This window comes from Aspergillus viridinutans (assembly GCF_018404265.1).
Source record: "Aspergillus viridinutans IFM 47045 DNA, scaffold_9, whole genome shotgun sequence".
Taxonomy (NCBI): domain Eukaryota; kingdom Fungi; phylum Ascomycota; class Eurotiomycetes; order Eurotiales; family Aspergillaceae; genus Aspergillus; species Aspergillus viridinutans.
Genome location: NW_025091225.1, coordinates 1,381,701 through 1,407,676, shown reverse-complemented (window position 1 = coordinate 1,407,676; position 25,976 = coordinate 1,381,701). Strand labels below are relative to the sequence as shown.

The following is a 25,976-nucleotide window of genomic DNA, read 5'->3' as shown; positions in this document are numbered from 1 at the left end:
TAAATGTACAGTGCCCCCGAGTACATTCGCACACAATTCCGAACACACCTACTACAGCCGGTACACGCTGAAGGTCCTGGATCAAAGTATTCATTGCATGAACTCAATTCTGGACTGAGAATCGGAAGCATCCAGCGCTACTTCCGATAGTGATGGAACTACATACTGTGAACTGGTGACTTGGCGGTCCACTTCCGGAAACGCTTTCCGTAGAAATAGACCGGAATGGCGCAAAGACACCATAGGGTGGTCAAAGACATATTCATCATGATTGGGCTCACGAAACCACTTTTGATCACCCACGGGGTGATGAACTCAGCGAATCCATAACCCCACAGGTTCTTGTTGACTGTGATCGCCACAAAGACTAAGCCCGCAACGGGCTTATAGCTGTCCACAGCGTAGGTGCTGGTAATGGCTGGAAGAGCGCAGACCTGAATGCCAGCGCAAGTGTAGCCGATTATCACAATAATCTACAAGGCAGTTAGCTTGAGTCGCTTTCAACGCAATGCTGTGAACTGACCCTCCAATCCCATTTGTGTTCGTAGCCAAACGCCACGACGAAATTGCCAATTATCATGATGATCACATAGGGTATCATGGCTGGCAATCTCATCTCCGGCTCTCGAATACCTCTGTTTTTCTTTGTGGCTCTCATCGAAATCCAGTCAGACAAAGGCCCGTTGGTAGCCAAGCCTATGGCAGCCCCGACGATAATGGCAAAGTTGAAGAACCCGATGGTCTGGCTGTTGAAGTTGTATGGAGGAGCGGCAAAGGCTTGACTCTGGGTGAGATTCAAGGTCAAAAAGCAACTGGCGGACCACGAGACGGTGAACGCAGCAAGTTCGACTATGGGGAACGCAAGCAGTTTCCACGGAATCCAGAAGCAGGTCCACAATGTCTTGAGATAGTTGTCTGACGGCTGCCAGAGCATGAACTGCTGTTTGGAGGGATAGCCCTTCCCCAGCCAAGGGTCTTGATCTGCTCCGCTCTCAGATGCAACGTTTTCCTGCTGCAGGGTGACCTCCACCGGCTTCTCCGGCTCAGAGGCCGACGAGGGAGTCATCACCTGTTCTTGGCCATGCTGTATCTCGGATGGATGGGCGCGGTGCCATTTGGTTTCGGGGAACAGGAAGACGAGGGCTACGAGGACGATGCCGAGGACGCCGGTGTTGAGCCAGAAGAAGCTGCGCCAACCAATGTGTTCTGCCATGGGACCGGAGATGACGGGACCGACCTATGGTGAGAAGTCAGTTCAAGTCATTATTGCCTTGTTCACGATTCCTACCATCAGAGAGCCAAAATAGGCGGTGAAGTATAGGGTGTTGTATGCTCCTCGCTCGTGGAGGAACACGACGTCGGCAATGATTTCGGGTTGGGCTGACTATCATCCCTGATTAACATGAAGTCTTGTGTCATTTCGAGTGTCCCTACCTCGGCAGGCCCCGCTCCGAAACCGTTCAGGATGCATGCTCCCATGTAACTTCCATAGGAAGTAGCAAGCGCTCGCCAGATGTTACTGACCAGACAGATGAGGACGGAAAAGATCAGGACCGGCCGTCGACCGAAGGCTGCCTGGACGGGAACCCTTCAACTCGTCAGCCACGCGTCGGTTTCGAGACTCTTGAGGACGCACCAGAAGAAATTACTGAAACCAAGAACGAGAATGCAAACGCCGGTGAATTTGACCACGGCAGCCAGATCGGCATCGAATGACTGCATCAATTGTGGAAACATGGGCGCGAGTGCCAATGGTCCCAGACCCTGACTGAACGACACTGCCGTGGACATGCAGATGGCGCTCATCTTCCAGAATCTGTTCCAATTCTGCGGGCGTCAGCGTTCGTCTCACCGAGTCATGCGGATGGGCCATATACCAAAGGATCATGAGGGTTTTGGGAGGGCTGTGGCACCAGCACTCGGTCGGAGGATTTGACAAAGTGGACGGAGCCCACATCTGCCATGATCTCCGTTCCGGGATAGATCTTGGTATTGAGCTGCTGCTCGATCCTGCTCGTGTGTCAGAGGTTTTTTCCACCAAGTGAGGCTTCTAACATACTGATGGATCGTCTGTATGCTTCATATCAGCGCTGCTTGCTTTTTGCGAGCCAGTTGCTGGTTACTTACAGTCTCATCATGATTCATCTCCATCTTGAGCAATTTCACTCTTCATCCGCAGTAGCGCGTAGTTGAGTGCTAGACTGGCACCGTAGGGTCCGATCCCCTTATAACATCGACGAAGAGATATGTCTTCCACAATGCGGAATTCCCCCGGCAGTCAGTACTGCACGGTTACCGAACGCGATGTTTATACTGTACGCGACCGAGGTCTGCCTATATATCGACGTGGCCTTCCATTGGGTTTGAGTTTTAGACTGTCGAAATCCACGGACTCGAATCAACAGGTTGAAAGCGGGGAATTAACACGCCTGGAGAAAAACGCAGGGAGCTAGCTCCACAGTAACCCCAGATTTCCCCATCGGGAACTCCACTTCCCCAGGCCATCCATCAGGATGAGGGACCACCGTCCCCAGCCAACCATTTCTTATCTCCAGCGCCTGGATTGGCTATGACATCTTCTACCCTAAACAACCATGGATTATGCCCGCTGTCGGGAATCCTGACAGTTGACAACCGAGCTCGAACCCGGCGTCAGCGGCCTGGAGCCCTAACCGCCCAACCTCCCGACGCAAGCACGGCCGGTTCCTTCCAAAATGAGTTTAACTGTCCTTGGTGTGAGGGATCGGGGTCGATAAGCTACTGGCTAGTCGTTGATGTCACTGGTCCATCAACCGAGTTGCATTTCCGATGTCCTGAGCAACAGCCTTGAGGCAGGTTTAAAGTTTGGGTGTATTCCTATCGGCAGATGGAACTGCCGATGTAGCTCCTAGCCTAGGCTTGAGGAAGTGGAAATGTTCCTACATGTCTCATTCTGAAATTGTCTAGAGCTGATGAAGCACTGAGTAATTCGAGCTACAGATTGGTCTTTCTGTCGCCACTAGAGAATCTAGTCCATGCCTGGACGTTATCCTATAGTTGTACCTACACCTTCGTTCCGGTTTCTGACACGGATGCCGTTAGTGCTTGCAAGTGGCCATTCCTCTATTATGCCAGCCTTGCCTGAGTAAATGATTCTTACAGCTAGCGGCATCAAGCCTATTCCCTATGCTAATGTCAGGGTCTGCAAGCTATTCACTTGTCATCCACGTAAATGTATCAATCTCTTTGGAAGGGTCTACTACCCTTCTCTAGGTTGCACCACTAAGATAATCTTTGATATGTAGCTAGATGAACACCCTATACTGTAATAATGAAATCCTGTGTGCGTTTGGACAGGTGCAGAGGCATCCCCATTTTCTGCGGCCTCATCTCCCTCCTCACTCTCTTTGGACAAATTTACACCGCTCTCTTCATCACCAATCTGAGGGTCAGCGTCGATTGCAACAGCTCCAGTTCCCAACGCGGATCCCATCCTCGATTCTTGTCAATATAGTAAGAACAAGAAGCGGCCTTATTATTCCAGACACAGTTTGCACAGGCTCCGGCGAAGAAGGCTCGATCCTGACGATCCACGGTGTACTCGGGAGCGGACACGCATCGACGGAAAGGCCCTGCACCGTTCTTACAGGACTTATAACTCTTTCCGGAACGGAGGCGAGGGGAAGTCTCACTGGAAACGGCGATGGCGGGAACGGTTTGCTTCACAGGAGTGTCCAATTGGGAACGACTATTCTTGGACGCAGACTTCGGAAGATTGTCAGGCCTCGCGGTATTCGAGCCCACGACGATACAAGAGAACTGCGATTAGTTAGCTGGGACCACCGAGCCTTCAGCCTCAAGCAGGGCCAAGGAAGCCTCCCAAATCAGCTGAAGATCTGCAAGGAAACCGGCGTTCAGGAGGTGGCGGTCTGGGAGTGCTTCCTCACGGAGAACAACAAGGCCATCATGGAAGGTCTCCAAGAGATCAGATCGAGGGCAGCAAGATGAGTCATGTTCGCATTATGAGGTAGACCGAAGGCAGCGAACAGAGCAATGGTATTGGCTTCGTGGATGCGGCGCTTTAGCTGGGTGATGAGACGAGGGTATGATTCAGAATGGCCAATTTCAAATACAATCGTGGGCAATGTGCATCCATGTGGCTCGATATAAAAGTCAGGTTCTTTGAAGGAGAGTGTGTATGGGGGTGCAAATGAATCATATCCTACACTTGGTTAGACATGCAAGAAGTTAAAGAGTGTAAGTACGTACGTACAACATCTGCGATAAGGTAAGGGAATGCCATCTGACGTGTCCGGCCCATATGGGCATTGTTACTCTGAACAGCTGGGGGACTGGATTGTGGTTAATATGAACAGACTTCTCTTCGATTTCCTTGTCGCAATCGTGACTGATGGCGACAAGACTTCCGATTTCGGACTCGATAGGAATCCTGGTCCATTTATCGAAAGAATATCTCTCTTGACTCTTAGAACCGTTACGGGAACAGAGTTGGATGTATTGGCCATTGGCGGCAATTATTCATGATGCGTTCACAGGCTGCACTGAAAGTGTACCTCTTTTCGCGTGGCAACGCCGCGCTGTGGGATCTGAGTCTTACAGCCTCATCACGAATTCCATCAAGTAAACAGATCCCTTGTAGTTATAGAACTCAGGGTTGTCAAATTTTGAAAGACGGCTCCTCCAGTTCTCAATGTTTGATGCAATGTACTCCTCAGGGATCATGAGATCACCGTTCGCATCCCGCTGGAAGATGACTCCTCGAGGTCCAAGTAGAGCTTTCGTTACGCATCGAAGTTCGGAAAGCTACCCTGGTAGGATAGGGGATCAACCCTGCAGCACTCATCGCTATTTTGTTCTCCAGTCCACACAAAATCATCGGGCCTGTTTTTCTCTTCATAGAGTGCTGCAATACCCGGAAGGTTACTTGTAAGGCGGGGGCGATAGAACGGGCCATTGAACCGGCTGTGAGATGGAGGTAAACGTCCGGTCAGCTGCACTGGAACGCTCTCGGTCAATTAGGCCTGTCCTGCTTTGCACACCACTGTCCATAAAGAGCAGATAATCGGAGGTCAAAATTCCTCTTTTCTGCTGACGCTGCCTTGAGTTGCCGGCGATTCCCTTGTCGGGTGAAGATGTGTCGTTCGAATTCCATATCAGGTACGATGAACCGGATGTAGTTGTCTGGGGTCCTCGCGACAGGGCAGAGGACCAGTTAGGATGACGCTTACGGTCGATGTTTTGCGGTGGCGGTGGGACGGGGTAGTCAGCGCCATCTGGGCGGCTTTTCTCAAAGTTAGCTATATATGAATATGCTTGCTTTGATAGATACTAGTAGCTTACCGAAGGCGAGTGATATCCTGGTGTATCAACACCAGGTTGGCGGCATTCTCAGGGGGGACTCCGTATGCACCGGGGTTGCTGGCGATATCAGCTAAAAGCGCGATAATATCACTCCAGCTAAAGGGGTACGCCTGTCGAAAGTTAACCTGGCCATTCAGCCACGAAAACAACTGTTCAGCATGACCCGAGCGAGTCCACATTCCCGCGGTGGTCATCCACCGTGAACCCAAGATCTGACATCTTGTCGGCGCTGAGATGACCAAATCATAGATGACAAGCTTCGACTCCTTGCCCTGCATGGAGTCCTTGGTGGCCACTATTGGAATATCCTCTGCCTTGAGAATACCCATCACAGCTTCGCCTGATGGGAAAAGACGCATCGATGGCGCGAAGAGGGGTGGAACACCCTATCCTCCTCCTGGGCCTTCAGATCGGTCAGGGTGTCGACGATCAGTGATTTCCGGAGGTAGTCAGAAGTGTGCAGGGAATTGCCCTGGAACAGGAGAACGCTAAACGCGTCACCAAGACGGGCCTGGAGTTCGGCTAGCCAGGTGTCTATCAGCGCGTTCGGCACAGGACCAACGTCGGACGATGTGTGTAGGAGGAATTTCTCCCCGCGGCGAGAGACGCATACCAGAGCGTTGTGATTAGGGTCGTCGCCTTGCCCGTACCGCATGCATCTGCCAGGGTGCCCCGCAGACTGGGTGGCCCTCCATCTAGACTGTTGTCTCGCTCACCCTTCAGGGTCATCCTCTCTCATCGCTAGGCAACAGTAGACATTATCGCGAGGAGCTCATCTACACTCTATACAATACAGTTGGCCCTATACTGGTATAACCAAGAGAACGCAAACCCTACTCACCCAGTAAAAAGCCCGGAGGTGCAGGCGCAGAGACGAAAGGGGGGTGTCGGAGAGCGCGGCACGGGAGGGGGCACGTCTCGCTCCCCGGACCTCCATTGAGATAGCGTAACCATCCTGGTCGTACTGAAAGACCGAGATATAAACATCAGTCTCATCTGCGACACAAGGAATTGCCTTTTACATTGCCGTGTGCTAAAGTCTGCTCCTCCAGTCACCTGCCATGGCTTTAGGCGCGTGCCGCTGTGCTGCGGCTCGGATCCTATCCAGTTCACTGGAAACCGTGGAACCCATCGGTCTGATGTTATCAAGGTATCGCTCTGGGATGGGGCACGGCACATCTATCCTTTCGTCCGGAGGCAGTTCGATAATCGTGTGACGAAACCATCTGAAATCAACGGTTTGGCGGATAAACCCAGTGTGGTCAGGATCAGTTTGAATTCCTTGTTGGCTTTGGTGGATCCGTTTGGTATTACTTTGCCTTATCCTCCGCATCAGACCTGCCAACAGCAAGCTCCGAGACGGTGTTCCATATTCCAATGGATTGATCCTTGTTGGGCCTTGGAGTAGACTCCCCGTCCAAACCCCCGAGGTTTATGGTCAACTTCAGTCTTGATGCCGATCGCGAGTTGGATGATTCCTGTCTATGACGAGGAGGATGCAACAAACTTGAGCAGTGCGTTCGAGGATAGTCCAACTCCAATCAGAGGCGCAGGCGCAGGCGCAGCAGGGATAGGAGCAGGTTCCTCTAGTGGAGCTGGCCTATACCTCGAGCGGGCCAAAGTCTGTTAGAGGCTCGCCCACAGACGGCGCACGGCTTTCCCCAGCTTTGTATCGGCCTGGTTGCTGGCCGTCCCGAACAGGGAATATGCGGTTGGGTCGGGAGAACTTCTCGATGGCGGCATCGTTCATCTGGCCAAACGCCCAGTCAATGATTCTCTTGCCCAGTATAGCCTTCCCGGAGGTGGCCGTCACCCGGGGCATGATAGTGACATTCTGCGTTCGCGACGGTAGCCAGAGACTATTGACTGGAAGTCATTTTACCCGGTCTCGAAGCTTTGTCGCAGATCCGCCGCCCATTTCTTCTCGCTCGCGTATTCTTTCAGAAAGCCTCTTAATCTGCTCGTTCGTGGAATGTTGGACATGCATTCATCGATTGAAATATTTATTATTGAGGCCAGCTCAACGTATGTACGCACGACTCGTAGACTTGTATCTTGTTCAAAAATGCTATGATTTTCAAAGACAGACACTGTAAAGGTGAATTGTCACTCGAGGCATCAAGGGAACCTGGAAACGGTACTTGGGAGAAGAAAGAAAAGAGAAACAGGATTACTAGACACAGATTAGAGTTGATTGTAGAAGGAGAGTAGACATAGAATTGGACTCACAGAAAACAGAAACTGCACTGCGACCCTTTCCCGTGCCAGACGCAGTTCGCACACGCGCCGGCGTATAGCGCTCGCAATTTGTTTTGATCATCGGTGAATTCGGGAGATGAGATACAGTTCTGGAACGTAGTTCGGCCGTCTTCACATTGCGCACAGGGCGAACTCTCTTCGCCGCGAACTTGAAGAACACCTCATCTCGATTGCTGGGCGATTTTATCTGCTTCTTTACCTCTTTTCCGTTCTGTGTGGACCAGTCGAGAGGCCGGACAGGATCCAAGGGTTCCTCATGACCTTGATGTGCTGGACTCCCACTTCAAAGGAACAAGCCATGCATGGGAGTTCTCATCTGACAATGGCGACTTACTCAGACCGTATCTGCGTGGTGGCATGTTTGTCGAGGCAGATTTCAACTTCACTTGGAGAGCTGTACCCGCTGCCCAGGGTCCGAGTGCGCTTGATTCACTGGGTTTTTGTCATTCTGATAGCTTTGTTGCGTACTGGACTCAACCCAACCAACTGCCGATTGTGCGATGTCATTCGTAACTGCTAGCATCCATGAGTCCCAGCCCTTGATCCTTCTGAATCTGATCCATCATATCTGTTCCCAGTGGAGAATCAAATTCGAAGAAACCTCCCCCTGTCCACGCATATTGCCGCGCACAGCTTGCTCATTCCTGTGGTCTTCGGTATCAGAGATGTAGAGTACCGGAGATGTTGTATTCGACAAAGGAAAACCTGGGTCGTTTGTCTGGGGTAGGTTTGGCTTCGTATATCTTGGATATTGGACACTCATCAAGGGCACGACCTAAGCGTCCCTATGTGGTCTCTGTTCCATGCCGATGCCCGGACATGGAGCCTGGGTGCCTGCTCATTGAAGTCGGTGCATTCGTCCGGCAGGTTGAGGCTCAGTTGAACATGCTTGTCCTGCCTACTTGGTTGGTAAGCCATGGTGATGCGAGTAAGTGAAAACCTATCGAATTGGCCAACAAAGGTGGTAATAACTCTCCGACGGAAAAGTTGGTCGGAGAATTCGATTGCAGATGCTACATCTTTTGGGCTGCTGGCTTAGCTGATGGATTGCTTGCCTCATGACAGGTCTTGGAACATTCGGAGGGACAAGCTGCCATTTCTCAAACCTGATCTCCTTGGTGACCGCTTTTATTGAGACGAGAATCACGATTCTGGTGTCCCTGAACTTTGAATGACTGTGGTTTTTGCTGTGGCCCTTGATTTTGCCATAGAGACGAACTGAGCCGGCGTTCATAGCAATGATCCTATTGCCGGTTTATCGGTCTTATTAGGTCTTGGTGCGAATACACGCGTCCGACGTCGAAACTCCAGAAATCGCAATGACCATAGACATAGCCCGGCGAGAGCCAGGAATCGGCCGTATTGAGTGGTCTACTAATGTCAGTGGAGAAGCTCAAAACGTACTGACCATGATCCGTCAACGTACCTTGCGTGTCTTCTTGTTTCCAGCGGTACCATGGTCGAGCGATAACACGATGTTGAACTGGCTTCTGCTAGAGGCATTTGCTCACCACGGATGGCCGCCCGCCACAGTATTCGACGCAGTTCCAGGGCTGCATGTTCAGTCGCTGCGTCAGAGCTACTGGAGCAAAAAGTCAGTACAGTCATAAATAGCTGACTATGAACGACTCACTTCCGGCCCAGGAATAAGGCCTCCCAATCAGCAGGCATGGACCCAGAACCTTTTCATTCTTGACAGCCATGTAATTATCTTCTTATGCGAACGTGGAGTGTCTGAGACAATTTCAATATGATTGAGTTGTAAGAGGTTTACTCCAGATGGAAAGGTGGAAGAGTTGGAAGGGGAGGAATGAGCTGGTATATATACAGAAAGAGTGAATGAGCCGTTGTTTGTCTTGCTTGAGCCAGTGAATGCAGATGAGAATGTTTGTTTGATGAATAGTGAATATCAATAAGAATTCAGCCATAACCATCCCATGTAGAAGGAAGCAAACAAACCGCCAAAGAACCAGAACAGTCAGCTTATACGAGCACCAATCAGCCACAATGCCCAACCACCATCGGGCAGTCCGAACTGCAGGCAACACGAGACACAGATTCCAGCCTCATCTCAGCCCAACTGTTTAGAGTTACACCGTCATCAATGCTGACTCCTCATGCAGCTACACTCACCAACCCGCTTACCCCCCATCGTACCATATTCTCCGACAAAGCAATATAAATACCCTATGTAACCAACCAAGCAGCACCCATCCGAGCCTGTGGCACATTTCTCAGCCAAACCAGTCAAAATGGAAATCCTCAAAGAAGCCCTCTACAACCTCCCCAAGCCACCGGCTCGCACCCGCACCAAGCCCATGCAGGTGATCTGCGTGGGCCTCCCACGTTCCGCCACGGAGAGCCTCGCCGTCGCGCTGCGGAGGCTTGGTCTAACCCCGTACCACGGGTGGGACATCTCCTTCGAAGAGAACGCGGGGTACATCGAGGGGTGGGCGAAACTGGCGCGGGCGAAATGGAACGGAAAGGAGGACGGAGAGTTCCGCGTGTCGCGAGGGGAGTTTGACGCCCTGCTGGGACACTGCGATGCGGTGGTGGACACGGCGGCGTCGTTCTTCGCGGCTGAGCTGGTGGAGGCGTATCCCGAGGCGTTGGTGATCTTGAACACGAGGAAGGATCGGAATGCGTGGCATCGCAGCGCGGTCAAGACTCTGCTGGAGGAGGTTTCGGACCGCTGGTTCCTGTGGGTGATGCGGCTGTTTTGTGCGGATCTGTTCTGGCTGTGGGAGTTGTATGTCACGCATGGTTATCCGGGGCTGTTTCGCGGCAAGTCGATGCGCACGGCGATTGCGAAGAACGGGAAGTGGGTTTATCGCGAGTATTGTGCCATGATCCGGGGGTTGGTGGCACCTCAGCGACTGCTGGAATGGAGTGTTGAGGATGGATGGGAGCCATTGTGCGAGGTAAGTCAAGTTGTCCACTTGTTCATGTACTCGACGGAAAGACGCTGATGGCTTGTAGTTTCTACAAAAAGATGTGCCTATGGAAGCATTCCCCAACACCAATGATCCGGCTAAATTTATGGGTAATGTTGAACGAGTGCTCAAGCCACGGTACATGAGGGCATTCCGCAACCTGGTGCTTACAGTCACCTCCACGGCTGTCTTGACCGCAGCGATAGTGTTGGGAGTGCGCAGGGGAGGACTGTCCATTCAACTATGGTCTATTTAGTCTATCACACTGTCTCTTGTTCTTCGGTTGTTTGAGCTATAAACCTAAGACCCACTGCTGATGCTAGTGAGTGGAGATGATCCCATTTGAGCACATTATCATCTTCATATTGCTTGGCATCTTCATTGTTCAATGATCATGCTTTATATATATCTATCTACAGAAGTACCTGATGACACTGAGTCTATAAGTGAAACAATTCTACCATTCTGAGCAGGTTTATTCACACCATGAAGACTCTGGAGAGGCCAGATGGCTGAAACCGACCGAAACAAAACTGCAGCGACACTGAAATATCCACAAGCGGAAATCTTGGCAACGCCTCTGAGCAGATTTCCTCCTTGGCAGCCCACTCTCTTGTCGCATCTAGATTCACTCTCGGTGTCAGTCGAGTATAAGACTCCCTCAATGGCTTCATCTGTTATCATGTCAATTACCTGGCCGCAGCAGCAGCAGTCAAGATGCTCTCCTCACGCGCCCATAGTATGGACATCCCCCATTCCGGCCCTGGTGTCGAGCATCACTGGGGCTACTATAACCGCCAACTCCCATGCACCAGCGACAGGGGCAAATGCGCCTATCTTGATACCGTGTATCATTCGCATGACCTGTCCATTCTCTACAGTGCCATTCTCTGGGGTGTAATTCTGGGTGTCTTATTGCTCTGCGCGTTGCGACGGCTCATCCGCGTCCCTAGAACATCACATACTTCCGGTCAAGATGCAGAGACGGAACAGACTCAGCCTCAGAGCTTCTTATATCGCTGTCAACAATTCCTCAAATCAGTCTACCACCGTCATCTTCTTCGAGGATATCTCCCCCGCGTATTCGGCCACACAACCGGCTTCAACATCCTCCTCCTACTCATCCTAACCGCCTACCTGACCATCTTCTCCTTCGTCGGCATTGTCTACAAAACCTGGTACAGCCCCGTCAAAGGCTATCCCAACCTGCAGCAGACCCGCGTCGGACTCGGTCCCTGGGCCGACCGGCTCGGCGTCCTGGCCTACGCCCTCACCCCGCTGGCCGTCCTCCTGTCCACCCGCGAGTCCCTGCTCTCGCTGCTGACCGGCATCCCGCACCACCACTTCCTCTTCCTCCACCGCTGGCTCGGATATATCATTTACATTCAATCCGTCCTGCACACCATCGGCTGGACCGTCGTCGAGGGCAAGCTCTACCAGCCGCAGCCCTCCACCTGGAACGAGTTCATCGCACAGGAGTACATGATCTGGGGCGTCGTCGCCATGATTTTTCTGTCCTTCTTGGTTTTCTGTTCGGCGAAATGGTGCATCCGACTAACGGGGTACGAATTCTTCCGCAAATCGCACTACGTCGTGGCCATGCTGTACGTCGGCGCCTGCTGGGGCCACTGGGCGATGCTGTCATGCTGGATGATCGCCTCGTTGACGGTGTGGCTGTTGGATAGAGCGGTGCGTCTCCTGCGGACTATCCTGCTGCATACCACCACCACCTCTTCCTCCTCCTCTGAAAATCTGCGCATGCACATCCCGACAGCACAGATAACCCCCTTCCCCAACGACACAGACAGCGACGTCATCCGGCTGGATTTCACCCTCTCACACCGCCCCTGGGCCATCGGCCAACACTTCTACCTCTGCTTCCCAGACCTGAGTATCTGGCAATCGCACCCCATGACCCCCAGCAGCGTGCCGACAGACAAGGACAGGAGCCAGACGCATACGTACATCATCCGCGCGAAAAGCGGCCTCACGCGGCAGCTTGGTCTGCTCGCGCGCGGAAACCAGACCTCAATATCCGTTGTCCTAGCCGGACCATACGGCCAGTCCATCCCGAGCACTGAACTACTACAAACAGACGTCAACATCCTCTGCGTCGCGGGCGGCACGGGCGTAACCTTCGTCCTACCTGTCCTGCTCCAGCTATCCCGCCAAGCAGATTTTCCATCTCGAAGCGGTCTCTTCGAGTTCATCTGGGTCATCCGCCGCAAGGCCGATATAGAATGGATCAAGAGTGAGATGGACGAGCTGCGTTCTGCCGCGGAGGGGTGCGCCAATTTCCGGATGAGGGTGTTTGTGACGCGCGAGGGGGATGCCGAGGCCCAGGTTCAGGCACTGGAGAAGGAGGAGCTGGTTAAGGAGGGCATCCAGCGGATTGAAACAAAAACCTCGCGGGATGGGGAGGCGCCGTTTACGATACACTACATGGGTTCCAACTCCGGCTCTGGCTCTGGCTCCGCCTCTGGCTTTGCGGGGACGGATCGACACCCCGATGTGGGTTCGCATGTTACTGATTTCGTGTCGAGGACGGTGCAGGGCCCGACTCGCGTTCTTGCCAGTGGTCCGACAGGGCTAGTATCCGATCTGCGGAGGGCGATTGCGTCGTGCAATGATCCTGCGCGGGTGTGGAAGGGTGAGGAGCGGTACGATGTGCAGCTGGTGCGTGATGATCGGCTGGAGTGGTAGACTGAAACAATAACCACGCGGGTCGTGGCTTATGAATTGGATACGAATGTAAATGTTATATACCCAGTTTAATGCATTGGTTAGCTGCACTGCCTGCCTACATCCCGTAGCCGCTCATGCTCGGAGGTAAATCCTCCACCCCCGTCCCCCATGCACTCTCGCTCGCGCCCAGCTCAAGCTCCAGAACGCCCCCGTCAAGAAAGAAGTCATGCGAGATCCAGTTCTTCGTCCACGGCTTCCCGTCGCGTTTTGCGCTCTGGATGTATATCGCCTTGTAGCTGGGGTCGAAATTGGTGTTTCGCACGGTTGCCACCTTGCCCGTCACCCGGTTGCGGACGCTGATCTCCTTGAAGAATGGTGGAGTGATCAGGTAGACGTCCTGCCCGTGAACCGGGAAGAGACCCATCATGCTCAGCGCGGCGAATGCGCCCATGGCGCCGCCGTCGTCGTTCCCTGGGATTCCTGGGGCGGTTGCGTTGAACTGCGACGGGATGTAGAAGTGCGCTCGGGCGCCGGAGAGCCCAGGCCGGCCGGAATAGTGGAATTGGAAAGCTGTCAAGAAAGCCTGTTCGTCTCCCACGTAGAGGATACCAGAGTCATGCAGATAGGATAGTCGCGATGTGAAGGTCTCCGGGCCGCCGAGACGGGTGACGAGAGCGGCCATATCTTGCGGCACGTAGCTGAAGGGCAGCGGGTCAGCTTCTGTTTCACAAATGGATGACGGAAACTCACAATGTGTAGAGCCAGCAGCTCCCCTCGTAGGTCTCGTGTCCAGCGGGATTGAGGTAGCACGAGGTAAAGTTGTACAGCGGACTGCAGAAGATCGGATCCTGAAATCCCCATGTTCCGTTCAGGTAGCGCGGCTGCAGGAACCCGGCGAAGCCTGTGTCCACCCCGTTGATGTACGACCTCTGATCAGCCTTGAACATGTTCTGCCAGTTCGACGAGCGTTGAATGTACTTCTCATAGTCGGCGTCGTGGCCCAGCCGCTTCGCCAGCTCCGCAATGCAAAAGTCGTTGTAAGCGTACTCCACCGTCCGCGAGATACTGCGCGTATGCGTGCCAATTCCGTACGGATCATAGTCGTCGGTCGGAATATACCCGAGAGTCTTCCAGCTCTGGAGGCCTCCCCGGCCTTCTACATTCCAGTTGGATGGTTCTACTTCCGCGTCCTTGACCACGGCTTCGTAGGCGGTAGCCCAGTCCACATCGCTGATGTTCTTCAGGTATGCGTCGGCGATGAGCACGTCGGCGTTGGAGCCTCCCTGGGTGAATCCCTTGCACAGCGACATGCGGCAGTCAGGGAGATATCCCTCGTGGCGGTAAATGTCTACCAGACTTCGGATCATCCGTGACTGCGCCAGAGGGTCTAGCAGTGTCAGCAACTGATGCACCCCGCGGTATGAGTCCCAGATGCAATAGTAGCTGTCATAGTACGGCTCCTCACTCTCCCACAGCGGATTCTCCCCCGTGTAGTCCTGGGGGCTGATCATGGCACGGTACACCCCGCTCCAAAACACTTTCTGCAGATCAGCAGAGACACCCTCTGCATCAACCTCAATCACCCCCAGCTTTTCTCTCCATGCTTTCTCGGCCGTAGATACCGTGCCGTCAAAGTCAAAGTCCGGCTGCTCTCTCTCCGCGTTGGAACATGCTTGTTGGACGCTGATGAAGCTCACCCCGACCCTGGCCAGCAGTGTATTGTCCGCCGGAGCATGGAATCGGGCAAAAGTCCCGGCAGAAAGAGTCGACGCGGTGTTTGTCCCATCCGGAGTCACCGAGACTGTCGTTTGGTTCGTACCTGCCCGGGTCTTCATCCACACGCCCGTGTCGCGGAGTTCGGCGCCTTTGAAATCAGCGCAGAAGTGAAGATCGTAGCTGCCTATCCCAAAACTCGGATTGAAAGTGCCGTTACCCGTCAATCGCCCTGTCGATGGGTCCACCGAGGCGGTTCCGTTCGTGCGGGACAGGGGCAGATCTATCAAGTCGACTAGAATCACCGGGCTGAGTGATTCGGAGGCGCCGCTGAATTTGAACCGATACAGAGCCGACCGGTTTGTCACCGTCATCTCCGCATTTACGCCATTCTCCAAAGCGATGCTGAAATAGCCTGGTCGAGCCTTGGGGGAGTTTGGCACCCACGCAACCGCCCGATCAGGCTGCTGCCACTTGCATTGATTGAGGTCATCCCCCGGACAGCTCGCATGAGCAAAGAGGGGGAAATTGCCCAAGGATGGTGATCCACCAGTTCCGCTGTCGTGCATATGACTGAAGCCAGTCACGACCTTGGTATCATATGCGAAGCCAGCTTGATTCTCGCCTTGCGTGTCTGCTACTGCTTTGGCCATGCCAAAGGGCAGAGTAGCTCCGGCAAATGAATGGCCGCCATTTGACGTGCCGATGAACGGATCAACATAGTCCAACACGTCGAAGTTCGAATCTCTCGTCTGGTGACCATCCACGAATGTAGAGGCAACAAGTGCACTTAGCACGGCCAGTGGAACTCCTTTCGACCAGCAAGCTACCATTTTGAAATGTTTAGCTTTCAAAATGTAATCAACAAGACGACATCCTTTGCGTAGTCCGTGAAGAAAATAAAGCACCCCTGATTCGGTGTGCGGCGCGCGTGTAGGCCAAAGGATTCAAGCATTCCAGGGGCTGGTGGCTGGGAAGGAACGTTTAAATCCCTTCCCCGTGTCAAAACCCTCATTTTCAAGTCACATTGTAGTAACCTTATAAGGTAGCAATCACATTGAGATCATCACCTGGTCCAGATGCACCCCTCATATTAATGCTAGAAAGCATGCAGCGGAGTGGCTCCGGCCGCCGGGATTTGCAGGGATGACTTCCCAAAGGGGGTTTCGGCAAGATGCAGTCGCATAAATAGTCAAACTAGTAGTCACTAGTAGCTGCAATGCGGAGAAATGATCTCAATAGACCAACCGAAGCCTGTCCAGAACCTGTTTGCTCCCCCGATGCGAAATTAAACCCCCGCATTGAATGATAGGGCAAGCAGGCAACCACTTGACCTACCGAATGCGCAACCCAGCTATCTTAAAGACGGATAGATGCCGACAGTACCGCAACTGATATGTCTTCAGTGTCACTTTGGCCGAGATTGATCCCTTTCCTTCACGAGTGAGTCCTTTAATCTTGGACGAGGACACCGACGGGGATCAACAGGTCGTAGGTGCACTGGACAAACAGACCTGAGCGTAAAGTCAGAACTGTCGACAGACGGTTTGGCATCAATTAATTGTAGCACTTGTGGCTGTGGTAATCACAGTCTGTCCCGGCATGCACTGACTGTTCAGGGCACTGCCAAATGTCTCCTCGCTGTATACTCAAAAACTTGTCGAGCAGAAACGGTGGATGTATGTAGGTCTGCAGATGAGCATCCTTCTGCAACGGACAGTTCCATTCCACTTCCCATCAACGTTCATGCATACTCTGCCGATGCGACCTAGCACAGCTCCCGATGGCGCACAAAGCCTATCGGCTGCAAGCAATGATAAAATATGGCTTCGTGAGTAAGGTGCCAACAGATCAAATCAAATCCATGACAATTCTGTCCCATGACTTTCCAGCCGTGTCAGGAGACGGAGTCTGGATCCTTGGCGCCAGATGAGAAGGGGAGTTGAGGACAGATTCATTTATTGGCATTCGAGAGGGATAGTGATGCTTGGTTTTCAAGGCCTCTCTTCTCAAGCTGGCATTTTCCTCCCGCAAGTCCTGAATTTCCTGGAGCAGCAATTGTTGGGACTCGAGCTCCAACATCATTGTCCCCAAATTCGACAAGAGCTCGGGATGAAAATCTTGAGATGTAGGAAACTTCCCATGCTGAATTAGAAACTGTCGAGCTCGAGACATGATGTCAGAGTTTGATGCCATAGTGAGCACATTCTGGGCGCGCTGCTGCTGACTATCAACCGGCGAAGAATAGACAGACGGACCTTGCAGGTTTGACTGTGTGGTCAGGGCATCCGCTGGACCTGTGTGACTATGCATTATAGCTGGAAGTGGAACAGGTGTGCTGCTCCGAGAGACACCCGGTGAAGCTGCCAATGAGTTGATTTGAGGCGGCGTCTGATCCCATCGCTTATCTCTGCAAGAAGGACAATAAAAATTGCCTGTAGATGTAGATGTAACAGGATCTGGCAGACATCTTGCATGATACGACCTACAACAAGTCTCGCATAGCATCAAATCATCTGGACTTCGACACTCTGAGCAGACCAAGTTGTGAGGTTTCCCTCCTTCTACAATCACACGTATATGTTAGTGATCCTATAAGTCGGTAAGCTGGAAAGTCAAACTAACTGATCCAGTCCGTGTAAATACGGCTCTTTTCATCATCTGTGAACACATAAGAATCGACCTTTGGGGGCACCGGATGGCCCAGCAGTCGCAACAATGCCTCCTGATCTGCTGCAACCTTCTCGCACGGCGACTTGTCAAGGCCTGCATGACCTTGCCTAGGGTCGTTATGGCTAGCCAGCCTTCTCAGCATGTCGCTCTTCTCTTTAAAAAGAAATTCTTATATAAGAGTCAATCTACAGAAATGCCCTGCTTTAAAAACAGAAAGACAGCGGATACTGCCGGGCGGTGAGAGGATGCCGAACGACTTGCCGACTTTTATCCGAACGAGCGCCGACGCACGTCACAGACTTGCCCCAGTCCATGATCCATCAAGAATTCGAGATCCCTTGACGGTTTAAGCTTTCCTTACTTTTTCGCCGAGCACGCACTTTCTTGATCCATGATCTAGAACTCCTCATCATCTTCATCGCCGTGAATTGAGATGAGACCCTCAGTCGCGGTTAGCAGTCCAAGAAACATATTGAATGCCGCATAGCAAAGATCGACAATGCCAGGGGTACCATCGAACAAAGCTTGCGAGCGTTGTAAAAAGAGACATCTCAAGGTATGTTTCAGGAGCTCAATTGGACAATTGGACGCATTTTCTGACCTTTCTAGTGCGACGAAACACGGCCGAGCTGTCAGCGTTGTACTAACGCTGGCGTGGAATGCCCTGGTTATGTCCAAACTCGCAAGTTCATAGACCAAGGTGCTTCTGTAAGGCGTCGATATGCACCTTACAGTGAAACTCATCCAAAGCCACATGCAGCCAAACCGAAGGAGGGCGTAAGTCCTGCACACTTCCCTTATGCTTGCTTATGATTACGTCTCATACCAAGACAGGTACCTGGTAATCACTCAACAGACTTTGAGCAAAATGTGATGCATAGTACTGCTGACCAAGGTCTGTCTCACACCAACTTGGCCTTGGGAACTGCCGAGGCGACTCAGTTAGCGGTCCGTCCAACTCCAAATGAGCTAGTGTCAACCATGCAAGACCCACCCGTGCAAACAGACGGCATGTTCGCAGTACAGGCTGGGCCAACCGAAATTGCAGGTTCGGACCAACAGAGTGCTTCCAGTCAAAGCAACGCACAGAGCTCATTTTCGCCAAACAAGACCGCGGCAGGAGGTTTCGGCGTGCCACATAATGTCTCCGGCGAGCTCAAGAAATCCACTGCTGCTACGCACTTGAACTCTCCGAAAAGTCCCTCGCAGCGTGGTGAGGAAGAGGAGTTTCAGGATATATTCTCGGAGCTAATGACTGGTACTGAGCACGAGCTTGCATTTCTTACGAGGCACTTCTCGGCAACTCTGGGACCTTGGTTCGTAAAGGCTCTCTCTGGCAGCTACCTTTTGTGCTCATCCATCACAGGCTAGACATCTCGGACTCTGGAAAGTTCTTTTCAGCATACGTTCCAGTTCGCGCGATTGACGATCCTTGTCTCAAGTATGCAATCGCAGCTCTGGCGGCAAAGCATCTGGGCCGAGTAAAAGGCGTAATATCTCCGGTCGGCGGAGGACTGTTTACCAGTCCGCCGACAATGGAGGTGTACCCGAATTCCACTCAGGTGGATTGGTTTTTAAAAGCTGCTAACTACTACTATCTTGCCGCTTCTCACATCAACACGTCGGTCTCCGATGCCTATTCAGCTGTCTCCAGCACAGCCGTCCTGGAGTCGCCAGTGGAGACCGTGAGTCGATGGCTGAACCTCCAAGTACAGCAAACTGGTCATGGGCCTCCTACAGAGCAACCAGTCATAGGGACCTTTTGGAGAAAAGTGGAAGACTTACTCGCCGCGGCGGTCATACTCACAACGTACAAGCTCTTGGATGAAGCTGGAGAAATGTGGCAATCGTATGTTACATTCTTAAATCCGCCTGCCGTCGTGTGCTTCGCTAACCCCTCTGAACAGTCATCTCAACGGCGCCAAATCTGCTTTTGACTGTTTGTTACAAATATACAGCAATTATGCAGAGCCCTCGCAGTTTTCACATGGGATTGCGGCCTGCTTTTTTGACTTTGCTCGCTTTGACTATCTAGGCGCATATTTTACTCGATCTTTGACACACTTCGATCCGGACAGCCTCACACTATGGAGAGCTGCCGGCGTCCCCATTGACGAACTAGGAAACCTCCGGTTAGACAGTGGACTGACTCGGAACCCAATGATGCTTCAACGGGAGGACTTGGCAGCAAACAGTCTGATCTGGCTTCTGAACAAGGTTCTCAACTTCTTGGCGGCTTCGAAAAGGTCCCAGGTGGAGCAGTGGGTTGGTCAGCCACCAACCAATTCACCTTCTCCAACCGTCTCATCTCCACGTTCCCAGCCGACGACATCCGCCTGGTTGAGACTCTGCTTCGAGTTCCAAACGTGGGTCGAGAAGATCCCAGAGACGTTTCGCCCCTGCCTGCGTCTCAATCACCCCAAGGATCTGTCCAAGCTGCCTGAGATCGGCGAGATGCCGTTCCCCGAGATCTTCTACGGCATGACATCCTGCGCCGCTGCGATGCAGCAGTATCAGTTTGGGCGCCTTGCATTGTTGCTCAACCGCCCGCCGGACGTGATCAGCGCGCCGAGCACCGCCTTTGACCGGCTACAGGGCTATCGTGAGTTGACGAAAGAGGTTGACTACCGCTGCAAGGAGATTTGCGGCATCGCTCTCGGCAGACCGCAGGGTGGTGTCCGTATCTACATGATACCCCTGCTCTTTGCCGTGGGGCAGTGCCTCGAGAACCCTGAGGAACGCCAGATTGTCGGAGACCTGCTACGCGGCATCGAAGCTGATCTGGGATGGGCGACTGGTTCGCAAATTCAGAAGCTCCAGAATCTGTGGGATCAATGATACATCGATGCTGCAAAGCTGAACTTGCCATCGGTATCATAGAAATCCACAACATGAAAGGCTTGACGGAAAGAGTGACTCCGCATTCCTGCAACCACCGAAGTCAAACACGGTTACTTGGCGGGCACTACGTCATTGACGTTCTAGGAAGCCTTACACAATCTCAGAGGAGACTCAATTAATCAGGGCTGCAGAAGCCTGCCGCGCTATTCAAACACGGCCATAAGTCTGCCTCAAGAACTGATAAAGATGCGGATATTGTCCAAAATAGGCGCTCCCACCATAACGACCCGGATTGGAACCATCGTTACACTATACCCCTACCGTAGCCGACACAACGTATACCAGACGGCATCACTATCGTGTTCATCCTCTTAATCCTAATTGAGTCTGCGTGTCCTGCAATACATGGAGTACAATGGGTGATATCATCAAAACTCCCGAGTACCGGAAGTTCATCCCGGGTTTACGACCAGCAGTCCATCGTTTCGGACCTCGGAAATCAACCCCGAGTCTATGTGACGCATCAGAATAGCGTCAGGCTCGACCAGAAAAAGAAAAGTCGAAATCTCGATTGATGGCCGTGCCAGGTGCCTAGAAAACAAATTCGCTCCGATTATCAGAGTTAGTGTCACCAATTCGCCAAGCCGATGCAAATATCATGCAGTGTAATCGAATAGACAAGAACATGAAATGCAAAGATCAAACATCCAAATGCGCAAGCTTGTCAGTCCCATTGACACCAATTCGCCAATCTCGCTTACCGGAATTCTTACTGGAATACTCCCTTCAGCTGTCATATAACAAATCACATGAAATGAACTTCCGAGCGTCAAACTACGGCGAGCTCTAATTCCAAACTACTAAACGGACCAGTCTCATGGATCAAAGTAGTACTCTTCGGGACCGGCGTCGCCAGAACCGCACTGTGAGACCCGGCGTCCGGCCTTTTTCCTGTCGGACGCGAGAATCTGGGCGAACTTGGACCTTTCACGGATCTTGGGTCCGTTCCAATAAAAGATGTAGATCGGGGTGATGAAGATGATGGATAGGAAGCCGAGGAGGGTGGAAGGCCATTCGAGGGGGAGTGATTTGCTCATGTATTTGTACACTGACAATTATTAGCACAGCACCTGGATATTTTTTAAAGTGGTGCTGGTCTTACTTGGAACGGAATACATGGCTGCGATGCCTGCCAGAAAGTCTCGTGCTAGGGCATTGCCGCCGGTTGCTGAGGCGGAGTATGGTCCGTAGGAGGCAATCATGTAGTCGATCGTGGCCATATATATGGAATACTGTCTCTTGAGTTAGACAGGTTCGCGGTCCTGATGAGAATCTTACATTCGCTATCGCAATGCAGCTGGAGAATATCATCGGCGCTATCCAGTGGACGTGGTGCTTCGGACCTAGACTGGTCCATGCGAAGCCAAAAAGTCCAATCGTCAAGAGTGGAGCAACTAATCCTATTGTGAGCTTGACAGGGAAGCAGAAGTGAGAGACCTACCCCATAGCAGCCAGTATAGACGGGCTTCGGGCTGGAGCGCGTCGGGATCTCGTTCAAGCACACGGCAGTGGCGATGTATCCAGGGCAGAAAGGAGAACCAAGCCAGAATGTATCCGACCATGATCCTTTATATAATCAGCAAGCACTTACTCCGCGGTTATCGTCGAGCGAGACTTACGGAATGAAGGCCAATCCAATCGTGATGGTATTGAAATTCCACTGCTTGTAGACAGGTTCGTAGGATTGCAGGAAAGTGAAGATCAAGGCGTCACTGAAGCCACTGAGAAGGGAAAGCCACAGCACAATGGGCTCCCGAACGAACATGACAAACGGACGAGCCCAGAGAGTCGCAAAGTACTTGATGTCAACCCGTTTGCCTTTGAGCTCGTCACCACTGTACACCTCCTCTCCCTGCTTGCGTCTCTTTCTAGCTTCTCTCGTCACGAGAATGCTGCAGCGCGTTTCCGGCACCCAAAAGTGCACGGCTTGGACGAAGCCACCCAGGATGAGTTGGAGCCAGAAGTTCCAATGCCAGCTCAGAAAAGTCGTTACGAAGCCTCCGATAATGGGTGCCACGACTGATCCTGCTACCGATGCAAAGACAATGTACGCCACAGCGTACTGTTGCCGATCTGGTTCCCACATATCCGCAACCATACCGAGTGTCACAGAGCCACCGGCAGATGACAGACCACCCAACGCACGACAGACCACAATGGTGCCAAAATTGGGAGCCAGGGCGCATGGTATTTGCCATATGTTCACAAAGAACAAACTGAGTTGCATGACGGGCCATCTCCCATACTCTTCACTCCAGGGAGCCCAGAACTCGCTACCGAATCCGTAGGCAATGAGGAAGTCCATTTGACCCACTCTTGCAGCTTGTTTTGCGATGTGAAAGTGTTTAGCAATCGGAGTGATTCCGCTGGCGTAGAAACTGGCATTGAAGTTCATGGAAATCTGAACCATGACGACGACCGTCAAGATTGTCCATTTCTTCCACGCTGGATAGGAGAACCCCAGTTTATCATAGCAGTCAGTCTCCTTCAACTCTACCTTGCCATCGGCCCGTCCATCAGCCGCCCCATCGGCTCCCTCTTCCTTCTGCCGTTCCTCGCCATGGCAGGCTCTAGACTGAGACGCAGGCGAATGCGCTGCGGTACCATCCGGTGCCTCTTGCTTCTCCCCATCAGACAAGCCAAGCTCCTGGGAAACGTCGAAATCGGGATGGGAGCCATGGGAGGCAGACATGGTGCATTGAGTTTGAATTGAGGATATGGTTCAACAGAAGGTTGCGAGCGGTGCTCATGATGAGTCTTAGCCTCAATTAGAATGGGGGATTTTCTCCATTAAATGCGTCCAGCTCTGCCATACGAGAATCGCCTCTCGCGGCCGGCCTAGACTACGATTATCACCTTCTTGCCTCCGATTGGTTTGACGTCACGCTACCATAGGCCAGAGTAAGCTCTACCAAGCTTCACCAAGGGTTTGGATGTGGAGGAAACATCCGGGGAGGGTAGCGCAGTCAACTGCCAATCGTTCTCCGCACTCGCCTCCGCGATTAAGTAAAGGATAGGGCGCAATTGTACCCCGGGCACAATGGAACGTGGACTCCTCAAACCTAGCAGTCGGCCACCCCGGGCTTGTTATCTGCGGCGTGGCCAATATGAGCCGGATCTGCATTCCGAGGCTGCTTGAAATGGACTTTCTCAGACAAATGTGAGTCTCTGGGGAATGGGGATGCTCTGGAGTCCTTCGAAGTCTTGAGAGTAGATCGTGGAGAGGCCATCTCGTCAGGAGGACAATGTGTTTCTCCGTATCTCTGCTGATGATGGGATGCATTGTCAATAAATTACATCATGATGCGACTGTTCCATCATTCTCCCAACCGCAGTCAGGCAAATCAGTGCACAGTCTAAGGATTATGATGGAGAAAGAGGAACTTGAAGGGAGAATCAAAAGAGGTAGTCGCGGTAGATCACATGGCAACGGCTGTGCCTTAGGCAGCTTCAACCGTTTGAAAAGATAGACATAGGGAGGCCTCTCTTTAGGTCATCGCTCGTATTCCATTCAACCAGTGGCCCCATAGTGTCACTTTTAGGCCCATACTTTGAAAAGCCCAGTTAAACAATACTCATCAATCTTTTCGTTATCTCGGAAGAGTGTACTCTTTGTACAGCCTACTTCAGGTAAAACGCCAGATCCGCTCCCTCCCCTCGCTCCCAAGCCAGCTCCCCATTTCCAAGATATCGGAACGGATTGGTCGTGTTGTACCGGATATCAGAATGTTCGCCGCGAATAGTGCTCAGGAAGGCTGCGCCAGGGTTAGTATATCCGTGTAAGTAGGCAGTAGCAACTCACCCTTGTAGTGCAAGACACTTCCCGGATACATTGCCGTGACCGTGACACCCTCTCCCTTGTTCTTCTTGCTGTACCAGGCATGGCAGTCCTTGGACCAGACCGCGTGTTTCAGATTCTCCTGCGCGTAGGTGTTGTAATCACGGACGACGGAGACTTTGACGGCAACCGATCTGGATAGTCAGTAGATGCCATTGTATACTAGGAACGGACATACTTGATATCTTCGCTTGCTATCTTTTGAACCCAATCTAACATATAGTCCGCCGTCCAGGCGAGCATCTGCGGCACCGAGCCATGTCCAATGGGGCAGTTCGGGCCAGCGAACATGAAGTAGTTCGGGATACCGGCCGCGCAGACAGAGAAGTACGCCTCGGGCTTCTCCTTCCACTCCTCGTCGAGACGTCGTCCGTCTCGGCCAACGAGCTCCCAGGCAGGAATGAAAGAGGTGTTGAATCCGGTAGCACAGACGATCAGGTCAAACTCTTCGGCCCCTTTGTCCGTCTGGATACCGGTCTCGGTAATGCGTTGGATGCTGTTGAAGCAGATCTCCGCGTTGTCTACCTGCAGGACTTCGAGGTAGCCGTCTCCGGGGCTGAGACGCCGGCATCCAATTTCATACTTTGGAATGAGCTTTTCGGCTAATTCTGGATCCTTGGACAACCGGGCTCGCATAACGCTGTCGACGAGCTTGAACAGGAATCTGTTCTCTTCGGAGCCGGAGAGCATGAGTCGGAAAACGGAGTTGACCCTGAGGGGGTATTAGCACAATTCTGATATTGACAGAGACGAACATACGAGTCCTCGACTATCTTGCGGTACTCGAGAAACTCCTCAGGGTCATCTCTGAAATGCTGCTTTTCCTCCTCCGTGAATTCAAAATTCGTCCCCATGCCATCTTTGGCCAGATTCCCACAGAGATTCGTGGACACCCAGGTCGCGCGGCGGATGTAGTTGACTATCTTTGCGGCTTTTGGCTGAAGTGCTGGAACAATCTGCACAGCATAAGACCCGTTGCCAATGACGGCAATTCTCCTTCCTGTCCAGTCGTAGTCCGGATCCCTGTATCGTTAGCTACAGAGCACAAGCGAACTACCGTAGCGCTTACCATCGGGCACTATGAAGGAGTTTTCCTTGAAATAAATCCATGCCCTCGACGTCGGGCCATTTCCATCAACTGTCCCAAGTCAGTCTCATACTTGACGACCGGAGGAATAGTCGCGTACTTTAGGATGCCACTACCATCCAGGACAACATCGGCCACGTCCTCGATGAGCGAACCTGCCTGCTCCAGCGTGAGATTCCACTTTCCATCATTTTCGTTCCAAACCGCTTCTGGAAGCTTCGTGTTGAATGTGATTTTGTCTCTGAGACCGTACTTGTCCGTCGTGTTGACGATGTAGTCCTGGATCTCTGATCCACTGGCATGGAACTTGGACCAATTAGGATTTGGTTCAAATGGGAAGACATAGCTATCTACGTGATATTAGACCAAGCAGCAGTGACTGTGAATAAAACGTACGGGCCGGAATGTCACTGCCAGAACCATCAGCGGATCGTCTCAACGTAGAGAAAGCTAAGGACTAACCATCCAACCCCGGGATAGACATTCTCGTACCACGTTCCCCCAACTAAGGGACAATTGCATTCGA

At 52.3% G+C, this 25,976-nt stretch overlaps 10 protein-coding genes across 10 annotated transcripts; 3 read left to right on the top strand and 7 right to left on the bottom strand.

Annotated features, from left to right (window-relative positions):
• Nucleotides 1–158: 158 nt before the first annotated feature.
• Aspvir_010095 (putative MFS transporter) lies at nt 159–2,151 on the bottom strand (the record flags this gene model as incomplete). The annotated part of the gene is made up of 8 exons (XM_043273229.1): nt 159–473; nt 524–1,237; nt 1,289–1,384; nt 1,435–1,588; nt 1,637–1,827; nt 1,878–2,010; nt 2,060–2,070; nt 2,128–2,151. The coding sequence occupies 8 exons, from the start codon at nt 2,149–2,151 to the stop codon at nt 159–161; spliced, it is 1,638 nt and encodes a 545-aa protein (XP_043129164.1).
• Nucleotides 2,152–4,920: 2,769 nt separating this feature from the next.
• On the bottom strand, nt 4,921–7,920 carry Aspvir_010094 (uncharacterized protein; the record flags this gene model as incomplete). The annotated part of the gene is made up of 8 exons (XM_043273228.1): nt 4,921–5,281; nt 5,341–5,675; nt 5,747–6,061; nt 6,203–6,325; nt 6,968–7,220; nt 7,244–7,451; nt 7,591–7,890; nt 7,914–7,920. 8 exons carry the CDS (start codon nt 7,918–7,920, stop codon nt 4,921–4,923), a joined length of 1,902 nt encoding a protein of 633 aa, XP_043129163.1.
• A 944-nt stretch (nt 7,921–8,864) lies between these two features.
• Nucleotides 8,865–9,291, bottom strand: Aspvir_010093 (uncharacterized protein; the record flags this gene model as incomplete). The annotated part of the gene is made up of 3 exons (XM_043273227.1): nt 8,865–8,991; nt 9,047–9,202; nt 9,254–9,291. 3 exons carry the CDS (start codon nt 9,289–9,291, stop codon nt 8,865–8,867), a joined length of 321 nt encoding a protein of 106 aa, XP_043129162.1.
• Nucleotides 9,292–9,872: 581 nt separating this feature from the next.
• Nucleotides 9,873–10,809, top strand: Aspvir_010092 (sulfotransferase family protein; the record flags this gene model as incomplete). Its single annotated transcript, XM_043273226.1, has 2 exons — nt 9,873–10,541; nt 10,600–10,809. 2 exons carry the CDS (start codon nt 9,873–9,875, stop codon nt 10,807–10,809), a joined length of 879 nt encoding a protein of 292 aa, XP_043129161.1.
• A 461-nt stretch (nt 10,810–11,270) lies between these two features.
• Nucleotides 11,271–13,256, top strand: Aspvir_010091 (ferric reductase family protein; the record flags this gene model as incomplete). Its single annotated transcript, XM_043273225.1, has 1 exon — nt 11,271–13,256. One exon carries the CDS (start codon nt 11,271–11,273, stop codon nt 13,254–13,256), a length of 1,986 nt encoding a protein of 661 aa, XP_043129160.1.
• Nucleotides 13,257–13,353: 97 nt separating this feature from the next.
• On the bottom strand, nt 13,354–15,784 carry Aspvir_010090 (glycoside hydrolase family 92 protein; the record flags this gene model as incomplete). Its single annotated transcript, XM_043273224.1, has 2 exons — nt 13,354–13,936; nt 13,989–15,784. The coding sequence occupies 2 exons, from the start codon at nt 15,782–15,784 to the stop codon at nt 13,354–13,356; spliced, it is 2,379 nt and encodes a 792-aa protein (XP_043129159.1).
• A 1,018-nt stretch (nt 15,785–16,802) lies between these two features.
• On the bottom strand, nt 16,803–17,766 carry Aspvir_010089 (PHD finger protein; the record flags this gene model as incomplete). The annotated part of the gene is made up of 3 exons (XM_043273223.1): nt 16,803–17,248; nt 17,441–17,515; nt 17,577–17,766. 3 exons carry the CDS (start codon nt 17,764–17,766, stop codon nt 16,803–16,805), a joined length of 711 nt encoding a protein of 236 aa, XP_043129158.1.
• A 357-nt stretch (nt 17,767–18,123) lies between these two features.
• On the top strand, nt 18,124–20,462 carry Aspvir_010088 (Zn(II)2Cys6 transcription factor domain-containing protein; the record flags this gene model as incomplete). Its single annotated transcript, XM_043273222.1, has 5 exons — nt 18,124–18,180; nt 18,234–18,401; nt 18,459–18,940; nt 18,991–19,473; nt 19,532–20,462. 5 exons carry the CDS (start codon nt 18,124–18,126, stop codon nt 20,460–20,462), a joined length of 2,121 nt encoding a protein of 706 aa, XP_043129157.1.
• An 878-nt stretch (nt 20,463–21,340) lies between these two features.
• On the bottom strand, nt 21,341–23,217 carry Aspvir_010087 (putative MFS multidrug transporter; the record flags this gene model as incomplete). The annotated part of the gene is made up of 5 exons (XM_043273221.1): nt 21,341–21,573; nt 21,628–21,757; nt 21,804–21,919; nt 21,967–22,091; nt 22,145–23,217. 5 exons carry the CDS (start codon nt 23,215–23,217, stop codon nt 21,341–21,343), a joined length of 1,677 nt encoding a protein of 558 aa, XP_043129156.1.
• Nucleotides 23,218–24,146: 929 nt separating this feature from the next.
• On the bottom strand, nt 24,147–25,934 carry Aspvir_010086 (flavin-containing monooxygenase; the record flags this gene model as incomplete). The annotated part of the gene is made up of 7 exons (XM_043273220.1): nt 24,147–24,280; nt 24,328–24,497; nt 24,542–25,075; nt 25,123–25,386; nt 25,524–25,800; nt 25,847–25,860; nt 25,921–25,934. 7 exons carry the CDS (start codon nt 25,932–25,934, stop codon nt 24,147–24,149), a joined length of 1,407 nt encoding a protein of 468 aa, XP_043129155.1.
• Between the last annotated feature and the right edge of the window lie 42 nt (nt 25,935–25,976).